This window comes from Saccostrea cucullata, unplaced genomic scaffold (genome assembly GCF_032062105.1).
Source record: "Saccostrea cucullata isolate Sc308-1 unplaced genomic scaffold, CSIRO_AGI_Scuc_v1 ctg50, whole genome shotgun sequence".
NCBI lineage: Eukaryota > Metazoa > Mollusca > Bivalvia > Ostreida > Ostreidae > Saccostrea > Saccostrea cuccullata.
The window spans coordinates 421230-439373 of NW_026931583.1; the positions used below are offsets into that span (position 1 = coordinate 421230).

Genomic DNA, 18144 nt, shown 5'->3' on the forward strand with positions numbered 1-18144 from the left:
AAAAAAATAGCATACCCAATTGTACTATTGATAAAATATACTCCAACTTATTCTGTGAAAAACTCCACTTGAAATTTTGTAAATCAGTACTAGGTGTGCATAAAACTGCAACTAATTTTGCTGTATTGTCTGATTTAGGTAGATTTCCCCTGCACTTTGACATTGTAAGATCAATGATAAGGTAATAAAAATCTAGGCCATTCTTTCCCAATTTTAAAAGATGCATATTGTGAATCCAAATCATTGTTTGAGAAAAACATCCCTTCTTGGTACAATCCATTAATTTTCTTATTACCAATATCGAGGGTATTCGTGATTTAACTTCAGTCAAAATGCACAAATTCAAACGTGAACTTAAAGATTGTTTATTTAGATATTATATACAAGAGTGGAATTCTCAACTTAAATCACACTAAAAAGCTGAGATGCTATAGCACTTTTAAACAAAATTTTGGTCAAGAAAAGTATCTTAATTTAATTAAGAATTTTGAGCAGAGGAGAAGTTTTACTCGTTTTCGCATATCAGCTCACAGACTTAATATTGAAAGGGGTCGATATATAGGTATTCCTAGAGAAGAAAGACACTGCAATAGATGCAATAACAAAACAGTTGATGATGAGAAACATTTTCTCTTTTCATGTAATCACATTAAGGATGAAAGAAAAGTCTTGTATGAATTAATAAACAATTCCTGTAAGAATTTCCACAACTTGGACAGTGAAAATAAGTTAAATTGGCTCATGACTAATGAGGATGTGCAAATACTGATTCAAGTCAGTAAAATGATTATGAGAGCTGAAGTATGAAAAGTATTAGTAAACCTGGTATTTTTTTTTTTTTTTTTTTTTTTTTTTTTTTTTGAAATTTAATGTGTCCCCTCATTCCCTTCTTAAATGTACAGAATCAGTCAGAATGGGTGTCTTGAATACTTAGAGTACGGGTTTGCCAGTATAATCGGCTGTGCAGAGGCATCGTCCCCTGGTACCCTCTGTATCCAAGTTACCTTTTCTTTACATTAATTGTATGCTCCTTCAAGATCACAGATTTACATTTATACAGGATAGTACCATTTGTTTATATATATACATATATTTGTGTGTAAATTATTATTTTTGTATGCATGGATATGTGTAACAATAAGTGTATGTTTATAATATATACTATACATACATATATTTGTATATGAATTATTATTTTTGTATGCATGGATTTGTGTAACAGTAAGTGTGTGTTTGTGTATGTGGGTATGCATATGTCAAATATCTATTGAACTAACTCCAAGAGATTAGTTTGCATTAAATTTCTAATTATATGCTAAACTTATTAATTGAAATTACTATTTCTGTTAATACTTAAATGATTTTTTTTTTGAATGACCATCTTCAATACTTAGGGTACAGGTTTGCCAGACAGGCTGTGTAGAGGTATCATCCCCTGGTGCCCTTTGTATTCAAGATGCACTAGTTTTATATTAGAGTACTGCCATTACTACAAGATTTTTTTTTTTTTTTTTTTTTTTTTTTAATTTACCTTATATCATATATCTATCATTTTTATTTAATTGTGTTTTCTTTTATCATTCTATGGTTTCTATGCTTTTGATCCAGTGTGGTGATGCACTTCTCAATGTCAAACTTAATCACAAGTCATGTTACATTATCCTTAATATAGAATTGTAATCAATGTTATCATTTTGTAATAATTGTTCATGCCCCCTGTGGGCCCTTGATTGGTGAATAAACATATATATATATATATTAAGAACGCTTGGACAAATTTCCGCGGAAAATTTGTGACTGCATACATAGCGTAAATTAGTACCACGCGGAAAAAAGTACTTCTACAGTACTTAACTGGCACTCCCAGATTAACTTCTAAAAATTATAACAAATTCGAACTCAGGTATACTTGTTCGAGAAGTACTTCATTGTTAACGAACCACAAAAAGGAATGAACGTTATACATGAATGTATAGTGTACTTTATCCCTATCCTTATTTCAAACATACGAGGACTGTTTAATAAAAAATGTCCTCGGTGCTTAGGAAGAAACAAAAAAAAAAACGCTTTTCAATGATTAAGCCTTAATGGTTTTACTTAAATATTCTCTTTTTATTAAAACACATGTCCGTTAATTTTCTATCCAACTTCTGATTGTTTTTAGAACAAATTTTTGAGTATGGCCCTTCCTATACTGGAATATGGCCGATCCTATGATTTCCAGGAATTGTTTCTTCTTTCTGAAAGGTGTTTTTTTTTCAAGTTTTGAGAATGTTAAAGGTCAAAGGATGAAAAGATCTGGCTAATATTGTTGGTTTGACAAATTATTAACTATCTGTTTATCCCCAAAACTCCGTTACTCTTTATGGCGTGTGGGTTTGGACGCTGTCATGAAGAAATTTAATGTAGTGGATTCCTGATTCTAGTTCCATCCTCTTATAAACTTTTATAATTTTTTTTTACAAAAAAACTTTTTTAATTTTTTTTTTTACAAAAAAAATTCTTTTCTAGCCTTCTCCAGAAATTGATTTGCCTCCCCGAATAAGAATTTGAACAACAAAACCACTGATATTTAAGAAAATGGCATATAAAACTCTTTTGTTTTTGAGCTTGTGCAGTTCTTTGCTCTTCTCAGACCTTGGCTGTTTTTGTCAAGTGCATCTTATTGTAAATTTGTTTTAGAGCTTAAAGCAATAGATTCAAGTTGCATTATTTGTTTGTATTTCAGACAAACGTTGATAACCATGATAACTACAATTTTTGGTCTTTTAAAAGAATTGTTTAGATATTCTTAAATGCTGTCGTTTTCACTCATTTTTCAAAACAAAGGATGACCATTGAGTACAAAGCTTTTTTTACTGTCAAATATTTCTTTAAAACAGTGTAAACACCCCCTCACCCCCACCCCCAAAATAATGCCTATCAATTTTGCTATGTGTCTAAAACATTAAGTCAATCAAACATCGCCAGTGATAATTTGTTGAATTTTGGCAAACAGTACTTACATTGGTTATTGTAATTCTTTGTCGCCAAGGACGGTGCCTATTTTTGATGCCTATTATTATATCATATTTGTTCATTGAAATCCACCTGCTCATGTGTCTATAAAACAGACATTGGTTGCTGTAAATTTCACATATATATTTCAGTGAATATTTCTTTGGGATTCTTTACGAGTTTTAAAGCAGCTTTAATGAAACGTTTAATTTCACTCTAGTTTACTGATTTTTATTGCAGTGTCTCAAATAGCCCTTGTTTTCCAGCTTCTCACGATGAAACAATGTAATGAAAAGTGGTCACATTAACTGTAATCAATTCATTAAAGATTCAGTCATGAGAGAAAGTCAAGCTTAATGTCATATGATTTCTGTGTTGTACATCATAGAGCCCAGGAAATTATTTATTGAAAAGCCCTCGTACGATTACATTGGTATTACATCACAATATTGCTATACAGCTGTATAAAATTGTGAAATACTTCAATATGCAATTATTTAAACTCGATATATGAACGCTGTTAATTAAGTGATGTACGAATGTGTCAATAGGATATGACTTATACCAGATTCTAGTCTAGGTGTATCTACCCGCCAGGGATTCCCCAGGGCCCATGACAGCAAACTGAGTACTCTGCTAGCCGAGCTTATTGTACATGTATGCGTCATTTTCGTCGGAAATGAAAATGATATAAAAAGCTCAATCGCTGTTTATTTCCCATAATCAATTCCAAACCGGCATTTTAGGTAAGCTTAAAACAAATGATGTCTTATACTAATTGAAATGGAATAAAGACATTTTTCTAATATGAAAAAGGAAATATTTTTATGCAAAATAATAGTTAATATCAACGTTGTCTCACTAATGGTAAAAAGCTGCAATTTACAACAATGAAGTTTATTTATTACGAATATCTACCATAAAAAGTGGGAGGTCTGGGGGAGGCATGTGCGAATCTAGAGAGGGGGTTGGGGGTGGGGGTCTGACCCCCCCCCCCTCCCCCGGGAATAAACAGACAGAGTTACTAGTATTAAATTGTTTATAAAATGCTAAATCAATAAGGTAACTTGGATTCTCTCCCCCTAGAAACGCGGACCCTTCCTCGAAAACGGAGATCTATGTGAAATTGGATTCAAAAGACATAGGTCTAAAGCTAGAAAGTCAACGACTAACCCCCACCCCATCCACGAAAGAAGTTTTTCACTTTTGGGATTTTTTTTGGGGGGGGGGGTATTGATTTTTTTTACACCCCCAGTGGAAAAAATCCTGGATCCCTGCCTGGGAAATATATTTTTCATCCAGTAATTTTTTGAGAAACCCAGATAAAGTATATGCTTATTTTTATGCAAAGCTTTTTGAAGTCTTTTGCAAAAAGTGCCCTTGTTTCATGATCATTTGGGAAGCCTAGTCAAATGTTAGCACAAACGTTTCATTGGTGACGTTCTTAGTTTGAGTTTTTTAAAAGAATTGTTTGCAGAATTAATACATTTTTATACATTTGCATATTTTCTACAGGCATTTACAGTTGAGCATTACTAATTGAAAAGCGGAAATATACAGTATACAGTGTATATGATATAAAATACATTGCACATACTATACATGTATATCAGCTTGATTGTATATGTTTGAACAATGCGGAAAATACATGTAAGCAACCTGTATTGAGACCACCTGTCATATGTGACCTTTCTCTGACTCAAGATTGACTGTACAGCACTCCTCTTTATCTGTGTAAAACATGAGGCCTAATATGATGCTTCGTGGTCCTAGCTCTTTACCAGTGAATTTAAAGGTTTAAAAATAATCCTTGATCACCTTTTGTAACACTTACACTGCTATATATATGTCTCTTTTTATATCAGAGAACAATGGCTTTGTCCGTCTGTCTGCTCATCCTGGTCGGCTGTGCTGCCTCTGTTGCTGCTGACGGTTACTCTAGGGAACACTTAGCTTATAACTACGCCCCTATTATTCCTGCCTATGGGGGACTCGGACTTCAGAGTGGCCTCGGGGGTCTCCTCCCCATTATTCTCATTTGTAAGTATCAATCATTGAGTCCAGTACACTGTGTGTATACTTATAAAAGGAGTCATACAAAAAAAATCTAAACAAAAACATAACATTCTTTAGAGCTTTGTGACAAGATACATAATAATTAAGATTTTTACTGTTCTGCATCATTTCGTAGTTGTGTTTTTGAGCATTGCTGCGCCTGCGCTGATTGGGTCCCTACAGTCCACCAGGGGCTGAGAGTAGCTGATGTACTTGGTTCACGATCAGTGGGCCAATGCAGGTATCGTCTCTTCCATGCCACTATTTTCTATAAATGTCTAACTTTAGAGTAAGTGCAATATCTATTACAAACATGCAATTATATGATTTTGAATTACAGAATTCGTTAGACTTGCTGTGTATAAGGATATCCGTGCAGTATAATTGGTGATTTTATTTACTATTGTACAAAATGAAAATTGTGATCACCAATAAAAATATTAAAAGGGATAAAAAGCACTTCCATTTTTTTTAAATAAAAGGATTTCCTGTTTAGTGAGCAGAAGGGTGTTCTAAAAGGGAGTATCCGATGCGGCAGATTTTTTTCTTTTTTAAAAATTGTGTTCCTTAAACAAACTACCAAATATTTGGTTTACAAACACACTGTGTATATTGGTCTTTAATAATACATCGTTCGAGTAAAATAACTCTGCCTTTTATGATAAATTGGCAATATTTTAACCTACAAGTTCTACAAAATATGGAAATGCTCCCACTTTGATTTTTAAAAAAAAAATAAGATTCTTATATCTTCCCGAGAGAGAGAGAGAGAGAGAGAGAGAGAGAGAGAGAGAGAGCATTGATTCTAGAAACAATTACCCTGAAGTTAATAATTAGAAAATTAAAAGATGCATGAGTTTCTCATTGAGAAAGTTTTTGTTATCTTTGGAGACAACGTCTTCAAATAATTTGATGAAATTTCCCCGAGAATTAACTGTGTTTTTCGTACTCTTCTGAAGGAAAATGTGTTTTACAAATAACTTGTAATTGAAGAGAAGAAATCTTTATGTGACTTTGAATTCGACATTAAGATATACCCAGAATAGACAACGAATCATAACATAAACGTACTTTTTTTCACCATTTTATTTAATGAACTCAAAATAAAAGACTTCTGTTTCATATTTGGAAGCTTTACAAAAAGACAAACTAACTCTGATAAAGGTGGAAATTTCAATTTTTCTATAATTATCTACTCCAATATTTGTGTAGCATATATTGCTCATCACATCTTTATGGTATTTATGTCTCTCAGTTTATTCGATATACAAGCGTTTATATTCTACGTACTAACAATTTTCAAACAAGATAAGTAACTGCCTAATAAGTTCATATAACAAGGGTATCATTAATCTCATTTTAAGTAATCATTTTGCTAATTCTTTAGTAGATACTTCGAACGTCTTTAAGTAGAAAGTTAAATTTAATACATTATTTTCCTATACTTTATATAACACATTTGGATTACTTCGCTTTCCTGATCACGACAAAAAACTCACAGCGCCAGTTGTTGGTACAACTAATCCTCATTAAATGTTTTCAAAATTTCAGGGGTAGTTCTTTTCGCTCTTCTAAAACAGAATTCTTTGCATAGACTTTTGATTATAACTGTTCCCTAGTGTCATTTAACATTGACAAATACTTCAATCTTAGATAACAAAAGGAAAGGTGATCAGTTTATTTAGGAAACAGTCGAAAATCTTCACGTGGGAGTTAAGTTTATCTAAGAAGAGGAAAATGAAAGGCTCCATTAAGAACGGAAGGAACTCAACCTTTAGGTGACAGAGAACCTCGTTTTTGAGCATTAATATTCATTTTCATTTGTAAAGTTGTTAATTTTATCTGAATAAATAAAAACATGGGTTTATATTTTATAATTACGAATCGTGCCTGCAAGTTCTAATTTGAAAGAAGTAATTCATGAACATGTTCTTAAAACAAATTTTTTTGTTTAAGAAGAGAAAGGAACTACTCTATATCCGAATGTTTGATCAAGATCATCTAAAAATCTTGTAGCCACCATTTTTAAAGTTTTTGGTACGTTGCTTCTTCTTGCAGCGAAGAACTTCATCCTTTTGTAGTAACCCTCTGGAATAGTGAAGTTTATTTGTTTCGTTCGGAAATCCTCCACCTTTTTCCGTAGGTCTTCCTCCATTATCATCCAGTACAGGCGCAGTGCTATCTTGTTGACGCTGGGGTCGTTCTCTCCGGTCGGCCGCAGACTTCTGAGTGCCTCTTTCTCAAAGCCACTCACATAGATTAGTGACGTATCCATGTCATACTTTTTATATATATATTTAAGAGCAATGTCATATATCTTCTCCAGTATTTCTTTTGACCTTTTTCGTATTCCTTCATTTGGATGTCTTTGGTAGTTTCTCAAGCGAAATCCTGAACGCCATCGTACATAGAAAGATTCTCCCTCCGTTGCGAGCTTTTCTTTTATATCATTTAGTTCTTTCATGATTTGTTCTGTTTTTAAACGACTCATCAATGGGGACAGCAATTCTGCTTCCGTAAAATCCAGTCTTTGGATTGCTCTGTACTCATCTCCTTCGTCTTCAAAATCTGAGATTCTGGCATTTCTTGGACAGGTGGAACTTATACTTGCCACTATCCTCTTCACTGTACTTTCTATTCTCTCTTCTCTTCGAGCTTTCATGCATGGATCAATTAAATAATTAATTTCTTCACCGACCCTCTCTTGGAATTTGCTCATCAGACCATTACTTTCCAGATACCTGAAATTAAGAGTTTTTGTTTTACTCCAAATTTAGGATATAAAATAAAGATTACATTCATATAAAATTAAATTTACAGTGTATTTACTCTCTCTGGTTCTCATAAACTTCTGGAATTAGGGAGGTGACATCACCAGCAGCATACATGATCATTTCTTCTGTCATTGGTCTTTGTGACCAGAAACCCCCGGCTCGTTTTATCCACTCAGCCTATCAAATGCCACAAATAAAATTGCTTTATATTTACATTTGCCAATTTTTCACCTTATAAAATACAATTGAAAAACGTATTTAATTAAGTCTATGATCAGGTTTGTCACCTGACCATAAAATTCATTATTTTATCATAAACAATCGACATAATTTAGTAGAGACATCATAAGTGGCCAATGTTTAAAAACTCATGCATTTCACTGATTTCATGGGTTTATACCTATATTGCTCAAATATTTGTTATAAACCAGTCAAAAATGAAAAAAAAATATAGGTAGTAAATATCTGTTTGAAGATTTTAGGCATTTAGTTTTATGGTATTTGATCACATGACAAACCCGTGCTTACATTCCACATAGACATTAAAAATGAGACCTTAATTCTAAAAGAAATATGCGTAATAATTCATATACATGTACAATTTTTATCCCCTCTTACTCAGAAATTGAGACATAAATTATTATTTATTTCTAATTGTAAAAAAAACAAAAGACAATTCTTAAATTTAAATTACACGAATGTCTTCTTTGAATTCAGACACGCCTTTCTTACCAGAGTAAATCTTGCAGATGTCATCTAGTTTAAGTGGAGGAGCTAGTTGCCTGCCTTTGTGCTCTTCAATTAGAAGGTGTGCTTCCTTCAATCAAAGGAATAAAGTGAGCGACTTATGTGTACTGTATCACAGCATAACCTTTCAGTTATATCAATCGTTAAAATATCATTAAAAATCTATAAATGAGATTGACTTACCTGGGTGTCAAATACATTTCGAAGCGTAACACCAAACTGGAAATGCAATGCAGCGCTGTCATTGGAGCAGGATTGCATGACCTTTAAATTGCAATATTAAAATGGAATAAGCATCTTTCTCATTAAATGAATAGAATTACTAGCTTAAGTTAAGTTCTACATGTATGAGATGTTTATATATTGAATATTTTGTCCGCCAGTATATTTGGTCATATCCATCAGAATTAGAATATGGGAGGTAAAACCACCATTTACACACTATAAAGTAAACAATATTGATTGCTCCCCAATTTGTACTGCATACTAGTAAACTGGGTTGGAATAGTATTCGCTATTTAGCTCACTTGACCCGAAAGGTCTTTTGAGCTTTTCTGATCGGCGACCGGGTCCATCTGTCTGGAAACTTAACATTTTCAACTTAATTTTTGTTACGAACAACTGGACCGATTTCAACCAAAATTGCTACAAAGTATCATTGAATAAAGGGAATTCTAGTGTGGTCAAATAAAGAATTATGCCAATTTACTTCCAAGAAGGAGATCAAAAAGAATTTGTGAAAAAATTATGGCATTCTTTAAAATTCTTCTTCTCAAGAGTACCACTGGAAAAATAAAAGTTAAAACTTTTGTTGAACAATCCGAAGGTAAAGTAGATCCAAGTTGATTTATATATGACCAGAAGAAAGGGAGTGGTCAAAATGGGGGTATCAAAGTTTGGAGATTTAATTAGAAATATAGAGGGAAAATCTTCAAAAATCTTGTTCTTAAGAAGAGCAAAACCTTGATTGATCATACATGGAAGCATCCTCCGGTTGAGTAGAATCAAGTTTGTTCAAAACACGACCCTCAGATTACAGTGGGGCCACAATGGTGGTCCAATTCCACTATTTCCATACGTTCTTCTCAAGCAATGTTTTTTAAAATCATGACACCCCATGGATAGAGAGTGGTCATTTAAGGTCAAGATCTAGTAAATAACTTTAGACTAATTTTTTGGTGCTAGATCCATTATGACGTCATAATCAATTTCAACTTTCTTTTTCCCGTACTTTACCGCGTTAGCAGAATTATGTAGAAAATAGGGTATTTTTATGACATTCAATTTGAAATCATATGAAAATTAAACCGGATACCTATATTAAATTTGATATTGGTTTAAGAAGAGGCCATGGACATACTAATTACCGTTTTCTGTGAGACTGTAGGCAATCTGGATATATTTCCTTTGTTGAATATGAAAAAAACTCCTGTATGCATGACTGGTTTTCTTAATTTTTCATTGAAAATGACAGTTTAAAATACAGTTTTTCATCTTGTTTACCTACAAATTATGCCCCGAAACACCTTATTTGACCAAGTTACAGTTGTAAAGCATCAATAAAGGAATTTATTTCTCAAATTTGATAAATCTGTAGGCACCTTTCATTTACTAGATCTTGACCTTAAGTCTAACATAGCAATACATACTAGTAAAAATAAACATTTTTCAAATTCTTCTCAAGAACTATGTCTTCAAGTAAGATTGTTTTAATTCCTTATTACATTGTATTTTTAAAGATTTCAAAAATAGGCCTTTCAAGATATAACAGTAAGTGGTTTCTTAAAAATGATTTAAAAAAAATTGGGTATTGAGCTCATTTTTCGAAACAGAAGCTTGCAAAAATCACTGTCAAATCATAGATAAAGATATCCTCTTTAAAAACACAACTATTGACCACTATCAGGGCAATGTATTTCCAGTTTATTCTGTACCTTAACAATGCCTTTCGATTCCATTATATTCCCTAGTCGCCCTTTTTTCAAAAGTTCCCTGTTTGCATGGATATCAAAAAGATACACTTCCCCGGAGTAGGTTCCGACTTGTACCAGAGTCAAGGGGCCATCCACGCCCAGCTGTATTCCTTCACAGTCTACTGCCAAGACTTGTTCATGTGATAACATTTCGACGACTTGACGACAGCGACTGATGTCTTCAATCACTTCCGGTAACATATTCAGCGTGAGATGCCGACCAAAACGGAAAACTATAAAGTATACATAAAAAGTAATATTACGTCAGCTGAAATATAACAGAGATGAAACATATGGAGATAACGGAACAGTATTCACGATCAAAAGACCACAAAACAATACAAAATAGGAGCAGAGCAAACACGGACCTCCGAAACATGGTGGACTCAGGTGCCATATAATATAAATTATAAAATAATTATATACGAGGGGTGATAAAAACTATCTCTGTGTACACATAACCTCAGATCATAATAAAATTTGAAATGCATATAGTTATAAACGAGTTCTAAATATAGTACGTGTAAGCCTAAGGTAATAATTTGTTCCTTTAGTGAAAATTCACTAAGTCCATAGACCTAATTTGAAATGAGATCCGATTTTCTGTCATGACTTGAAATTTTATAAAGGAGCTGAGGCTTACATAGTCTCAGAATTTCTCCAAAATCTCTATGATAAAAATCTTTGATATCCTTAATTAATGGTTTCCACCCTCACAATTAAAATGGTTCAAAGTACAAAAACTGCATTAATTTTCATTTAATATACTATAAATTTTCCAATTATTGCAAAAAATGTATAAGTCATCATATTATTTTTAAAAGATGTGAAACATAAATAAACATAAATGAATTTCATCTTTAAAAATTGCACGTTTTTTGTAAACACTATTATGAAAAATATATAAAAGCTGGTTAAAATGCATAATTCTGATGCTGAATGTTCCTAAATACTTCCTACTTTTAAGATATTTTTGAATTGTGAATTTCAGGGAAGGAACCTTTTTTACATTAGCATTTTTAAAATTCTTTTACTTAAAACATTTTAACATTACACATATTGTAAAATATTCTCCCAAAAGATATTGTTCTATTAGGTATGAATTTAAACTAATTACAGTTTTTGCAATAAACTATGACATCATAGGAGGGTGGAATTACCTTAAAATCAGGAAAAAATTGTTTGCTGTGTGTTAAGTTTACCATGGCATTATGTCATAAATTTTTAAATGGCATTTCTTAACATGCTTATGTTTAAAGCCATATAGTTAACAATTGCAGCAAAGCAAACAATTTACAATGCCTGTTTCCAACAGCCGGAGACTTGGTTGCATGATAAACACTGTTGGTAAATCAACTATAACACACGTTATATTCTATATGGTCACAGATTATTCAAAAAGTAAAAATAATAAATTCATTAAATTTTATAAAGTCATAGATAAAAAAAAAAGCAATTATGTAATGAAATGTGACCAAACAATAGAGAAAAGCTTTGAAACATATTGTACAGATTATGATATTTCTTATTGGTTGGCAATGATTACCACAGTTTTTATACAACAGATTTTATCTTTTAAAAAGCACATTTCTATATAACTGATGACCAATATTTAAATGTGTTGATGTTGTCAAAAAAATAAATTAAATTTTTATTATTAAGTATTATTAAGCGTTGCCAAGGAAATAAGCAGAAAATATATGTTTAAAAATCTGAAAAATATTTTGTTTCCTTGGATACATGCCTTTAAATTTAGATCCCCAATTTTTAGCTCACCTGAGCCTAAGGCTCAAGTGAGCTTTTCTGATCAAAATTTGTCCGTTGTCTGTCGTTGTTGTCGTAGTCGTCGTCGTCGTTGTTGTAAACTTTTCACATTTTCATCTTCTTCTCAAGAACCACTGGGGTAATTTTAACCATACTTGGCACAAAGTATCCTTGTGTGAAGGGGATTCAAGTTTGTTCAAATGAAGGGCCACGCCCTTTTCCAAGGGGAGATAATTATGAATTAGAGAAAAATTAATGGCATTTTTAAAAAAACCTTCTCAAGAACCACTGGGCCAGGAAAGATGAAACTCATGTGGAATCATCCTCAGGTAGTGTAGATTCAAGTTTGTTCAAATCATGACCCCCGGGCTAGGGTGGGGCCAAAATGGCCAATCAAAGTTTTACATAGGAATATATAGGAAAAATCATATAAAATCTTCTTCTCAAGAACCTTGAGACAGGAAAGATAAAACTCATGTGAAATCATCCTCAAGTAGTATAGATTTAATTTTTTAAATCATTACCCCGGGGGAAGGTAGGGGCCAAAATGGCCGATCAAAGTTTTACATAGGAATATATAGGAAAAATCTTTAAAAATCTTCTTCTCAAGAACCACTGGGTCAGAAAGGTTGAAACTCATGTGGAATCATCCTCACGTAGTGTAGATTCAATTTTTTTCAAATCATGACCCCCGGGCTAGGGTGGGGCCAAAATGGCCGATCAAAGTTTTACATAGGAATATATAGGAAAAATCTTTTAAAAAATCTTCTTCTCAAGAACCATTGAGACAGGAAAGATAAAAACTCATGTGAAATCATCCTCAGGTAGTATAGATTCAAGTTTGTTCAAATCATGACCCCCGGGGGTAGGGTGGGGCCAAAATGGCCGATCAAAGTTTTACATAGGAATATATAGGAAAAATCTTCAAAACCTTCTTCTCCAGGACCACTGTGCCAGGAAACATGAAACTCAAGTGGAATCATCCTCAGGTAGTGTTAATTTATGTTTGTTCAAATCATGACCCCCGGGGGTAGGGTGGGGCCAAAATGGACGATCAAAGTTTAACGTAGGAATAAATAGGAAAAATCTTTAAAAATCTTCTTCTCAAGAACTATTAGGACAGGAAAGATAAAACTAATGTGGAATCATCTCAGGTAGTGTAGATTCAAGTTTGTTCAAATCATGACCCAGACCCCCGGGGGAAGGTAGGGGCCAAAATGGTCGATCAAAGTTTTTCATAAGAATATATAAGGAAATCTTTTGAAATCTCCTTCTCAAGTATTTCAAAGCCATAATTAGTGATATTTATACGAAATCATCCTCAGGTAGTGTAGATTCTAGTTTGTTCAAATCATGACCCCCGGGGGTAGGGTGGGGCCAAAATGGCCGATCAAAGGCTAAAAATCTTCTCAAGAACCCACTGGGCCAGAAAAAGATGAAACTAATGTGGAATCATTTCAGGCAGTGTAGATTCAAGTTTGTTCAAATCATGACCCCCGGGGTAAGGTAGGGGCCAAAATGGTCGATCAAAGTTTTTCATAAGAATATTTAGGGAAATCTTTTAAAATCCCCTTGTCAAGTACTTCAAAGCCATAATTAGTGATATTTATAATTATTAAATCATCCTCAGGTAGTGTAGATTCTAGTTTATTCAAATCATGATCCCCTGGGGAGTTAAGATTTAAGCCCCCCCCCTCCCTCAAAACTCAGTAAACTTTCATTTCTGATCTGAGAATAATTGCTTTTTCCTAGCCTGTGTGCTCAGGTGAGCGCTGTGGCCCCTGGGCCTCTTGTTTATGAATGATATTAATGAAAACTAACCTGACTTGTAATTTTGACTATCATCCAATCTCTAACTAGATGCAAGACGCCGGCACATCTAGGGTTTAAGTTAGGATTCTTCTCTTACTTTTTGTATTTAAAAATTAATGTAATTTTCACAGAATCAAGAGGACAATATCACTAAATGATGGTATCAGTGAGATTAAATTTGACCGTTTAATATTAGAGGCAGGTCAAGGTCATTACCCTTTTACTGGACATTAAGAATAAAAAATTATTGTTTCCAATCATGTGGTCCCTATTTGTAATTCAAAAGATTGAATGTTTTTCTTTTTGCATACAAAAATACTACTATATATGACCTATAAGATGATAGTACCAAATTGACATGGATGATTTAAATAAAATGGATATTTGCTAATCCGAATTTCCTCTAATTTTCTTAAATTTTTAGGATTTATTAGTTATTTTTATATGCTTCCTTTATTTAGATTTTTATAATTTTCAGTTTTGATCGTTTACTAAGAGAGAAATAACACTTTTTACGGATTTTTTGCCCAAATCTTTACTCAGATTTGAAGCATTTAAAAGCCAACATAGTTCTAGTATGCGTGAAAAAATCTGATTTATTTGATATATTTTGAAACTTTAGTCCCTTATTATTAATTTAACTTACATTTAATATTTTCGTCTAGTCTTTGATTGCGTAAAAATTATAACTAAATTCAATGTTCTATAATAATTTTGAAAGGCAGAAAAGAAAATATTTTCATACGCCACCATTCCGCCAAAAATATTGTCCCTACTAGTTTTCAAACGTAGTTTACCATTTCTATTTAAAGTTGTATAATTGTGATGAGGAAAGAAAAATATGGTCTTTTAAATCTCTTACATCTAAAAATATAAGACATATCAACAAATGTACTTTGAATATTCCATCTAGTCAGAAACCAGAGAAGAATCCTACCTTAATATTAATATAAAGTTAAACTTTACAAAATCGAACATTTTCCCTTCTTGATAACCATACCAACAGTTTTGTTTTCCTCATCAATGTTTACCAACATATAATATTCAACTTTAGTTCCACCAAATGAGTACTATTCAAAGTGTGTCATGCAATATATTTCTTGATTAAATGGCAAGATAATTCCTATTGTCTATTTTTCTTAAGATTGATTGATTGATTGTATATTGTTTAACGTCCCTCTCGAGAATTTTTCACTCATATGGAGACGCCATCACTTGCCGGTGGAGGGCTACAAATTTTGTCCTATGCTCGTCACTCAGGGCCTTTGAGCAGTGAGGGATCTTTATCGTGCCAGCAACTACTGCGACACGGGGCCTCGGTTTATACGGTCTCATCCGAAGGACCGTTCTCCACGTCCCGCAGTGGGATTCGAACCAAGAGAATCAAGAGTTTTGTCACACGTCTGATATTCTTGTACACTATTTTACAATTTGATATCCTTTTACACTGTGGCGAAATATAACTTTTATTCAATCTTTAAAAAAGATGTAATAGATTAAGATTTCCTTACCAATAAAAATGACACTGTGTTCCTTTCAGACAATTTTCGACGAAGATAATACAGAAGACCCTTTCTTATCCCTGTAGCTTCTTCGAAGAATGTCAAACAACAAATTGATTTTTTAAATTGCGTATCGATTTTAGAACTAAGCAGGTGTAATTACCGAACTATCAGTGCATATCAATTGTTGTAAAAAAGACATTTAAACATTTTGATACAAATAAATATGTCACATGTCTCCATAAACTATGTTGCATGTTAATATACAATTATAGTCTTTATATGAGGTCAATCAGTAGATATATAGACCTTAGAGAAAGCATATTGACCGAGCACGAAGTGCTTAACAGAAGAACGTTTCCAATTTTAGAAACAACAGGTTTATAATTTTTAAAATAGAAACATCCAGTCTACAACACCTTTTATACTTGATCATGTGATCTAGTTTGAGCCAATCAGATAATTGGAACAATATAGAAAAATAATAACACAATTTATTATGCTGTAAGGGGTAGATATATGCCACCATGAGACATTTTTATTCGTCTTTACACCGGCTATACTACGCTTCGTCCACTGATATAGATTATCTTAAACTTTTTAAAGATTTCTTTTACCAAACCTACTTCATGACCTCCCATGAAAAAAATGACAATATTGAAGTAGAAACATTGGTTGTATTGTATATATATCTAGTGAACTTGAAATAAAATACAAAATCTGCTTCACATTTGATTTTTTAATAAATAAAGACATAACTCGAAACTAAAGTAAACTAGATAACAAACATGAAGACAAGTCAGACTACAAACAAAAAAGTAGATGCAACAGACTGGGGATTTATATTGTACAGAAAATAAGTGAAATTAAAAATTGATCATAACATTTACCCTTTTAATCCTAAACACAGTACTTTTTTTCATTTCAATCGGTGGTTTAAAGCTATGGGTGATACAAAAGAAGATGGGCGCATTTGGCGGGTGATCTGCAGGAATCATTTGTACGAAACATTTATGGTTTAAATGTCCATGATTTGGTTGGCTGAACATACCTGGTCAGATTTAACAAACAGGTCCATGGTTGGTTTTTTTTCATTTAGTTTGAAAGACATTGTGAAATTGTAACATTTATGTCCATTTTTTTCTAGGGGATACTATAACATAGTAATATTTCACAAAAAACAAAACCTAAAATATATTTAATGCATACATGTAGATGCATGATACGTGTACATGTGCATTATAAAATAGAAGATTAGAATTGATTTCGCTTGAGAACCAAAATTTATCTAATTCAAAATTTTAATACATCAGTACAAAAAACGAAACTGACAAAATAAATGGTTGCTTGCCTGAATTAAAAAAAATTAACTCCCCATGCCAGGCTCGAACCAAAAACTTTTCACTTCGATGGCATTGAACAGGTAGCCTAACTTTCTGAGCAATCACCGCTACACATGTACTAATGTCTTTAAAAGGACAAAGACGCACCACATTGACATATTTGGATTTTGGGGGGAAAAGTTCATTTTTCGTGGTCTCTGGGTCTTCTCTCCGTTTTTTAAAAAAGTGTAATCGTTTCTTTGAATTAAAATACACAAAAATAACGTTTCAAAATCATGGAGAGAAAACCCAGACATAGAAAATTTTTAGAAAAATGTGTTTCAAAATGTACAATTTTGTACCAAATGTCTGATATGGCCAATTTTCAAGTTATTTTTCAGCAAATCAAAGCTCAATTTCGGGAAAATATTTTCCGTTCCTGTTGCACAGGAACCCAATAAATTAAAAAAAATGTTAAAATTTCATGTGACATGTCAATAAAATTTTCACTTTTCAATTACGCCCAGGTTCCTGCCGAATGCCAATCAAAAGCGCCCTCGTTCTTTTTACGGCTTGCACCAAAGCGTGGCTATGCGGTTACTACATAAAGTAAAATTTAATCTTTTTAAGATCATTATGAATCTTGCATACGATCCAAAGTTGGAGAGGTAAATATATTCATTCTGTTCATTTACATGCATAACGTTCGTTGTTTTCCTTTATTATTCATTTTCCTTTGGAATCTCCATTCTCCAAGGATTTCCTGATTTTTTAAAACAGTGATTTAATACGAGGAACGTTCAATAAATAATATTTACATTCGCTGTGTTTTTCCACTTAGCCAACATTGAAATCGATTTGAACACCATTTTCGTGTATACTCACGCGTAGAAATATACACGGAGAAATGTGCGTTACCATGACTTCACAATAGGGCTACAGCGACGTAAGTAAATGAATAACAATATAGGGCAGCGAGAAATTCAAATATTGACTATATTTTCGGTGCTTCCAAACATGTAAAATGTAAATATAAGGAATGTTTTTAAGTTTAGTGTGAATTATTGGTGTGAGAATCACACAGACTTGCACGTAGGCATAATTGTATTTAAAACACATTTTTGGGTATGACCCTTAGTATACTGGAAAATAGCAGATCCAATGATTTCCTGGACTTGTTTTTTAGCTCTACTGGTCA

The 18144-nt window shown here is 32.8% G+C and overlaps 2 protein-coding genes across 2 annotated transcripts; one reads left to right on the forward strand and one right to left on the reverse strand.

The window, feature by feature from the left end:
- The first annotated feature begins 4772 nt into the window (after positions 1 to 4772).
- On the forward strand, positions 4773 to 5493 carry LOC134233063 (uncharacterized). Its single transcript, XM_062715059.1, has 2 exons — positions 4773 to 5037; positions 5189 to 5493. The coding sequence occupies exons 1-2, from the start codon at positions 4869 to 4871 to the stop codon at positions 5248 to 5250; spliced, it is 231 nt and encodes a 76-aa protein (XP_062571043.1). The 5' UTR covers positions 4773 to 4868; the 3' UTR covers positions 5251 to 5493.
- A 1337-nt stretch (positions 5494 to 6830) lies between these two features.
- LOC134233073 (uncharacterized) lies at positions 6831 to 10766 on the reverse strand. Its single transcript, XM_062715068.1, has 5 exons — positions 10508 to 10766; positions 8757 to 8837; positions 8521 to 8643; positions 7882 to 8003; positions 6831 to 7793 (listed from the first exon to the last, which is right to left on the reverse strand). The coding sequence occupies exons 1-5, from the start codon at positions 10745 to 10747 to the stop codon at positions 7004 to 7006; spliced, it is 1356 nt and encodes a 451-aa protein (XP_062571052.1). The 5' UTR covers positions 10748 to 10766; the 3' UTR covers positions 6831 to 7003.
- Between the last annotated feature and the right edge of the window lie 7378 nt (positions 10767 to 18144).

Excerpts from the sequence above, each read along its gene's own strand:
- LOC134233063 (XM_062715059.1), top strand. The coding sequence starts at position 4,869 with ATGGCTTTGTCCGTCTGTCTGCTCATCCTGGTCGGCTGTGCTGCCTCT. Across the intron at positions 5,038-5,188 it reads CCTCCCCATTATTCTCATTT|TTGTGTTTTTGAGCATTGCT; the intron begins GTAAGTATCAAT and ends ATCATTTCGTAG.
- LOC134233073 (XM_062715068.1), bottom strand. The coding sequence starts at position 10,747 with ATGTTACCGGAAGTGATTGAAGACATCAGTCGCTGTCGTCAAGTCGTC. Across the intron at positions 8,004-8,520 it reads AATTCAAAGAAGACATTCGT|GCTGAGTGGATAAAACGAGC; the intron begins GTAATTTAAATT and ends GGCATTTGATAG. Across the intron at positions 7,794-7,881 it reads GTTTATGAGAACCAGAGAGA|GTATCTGGAAAGTAATGGTC; the intron begins GTAAATACACTG and ends TCTTAATTTCAG.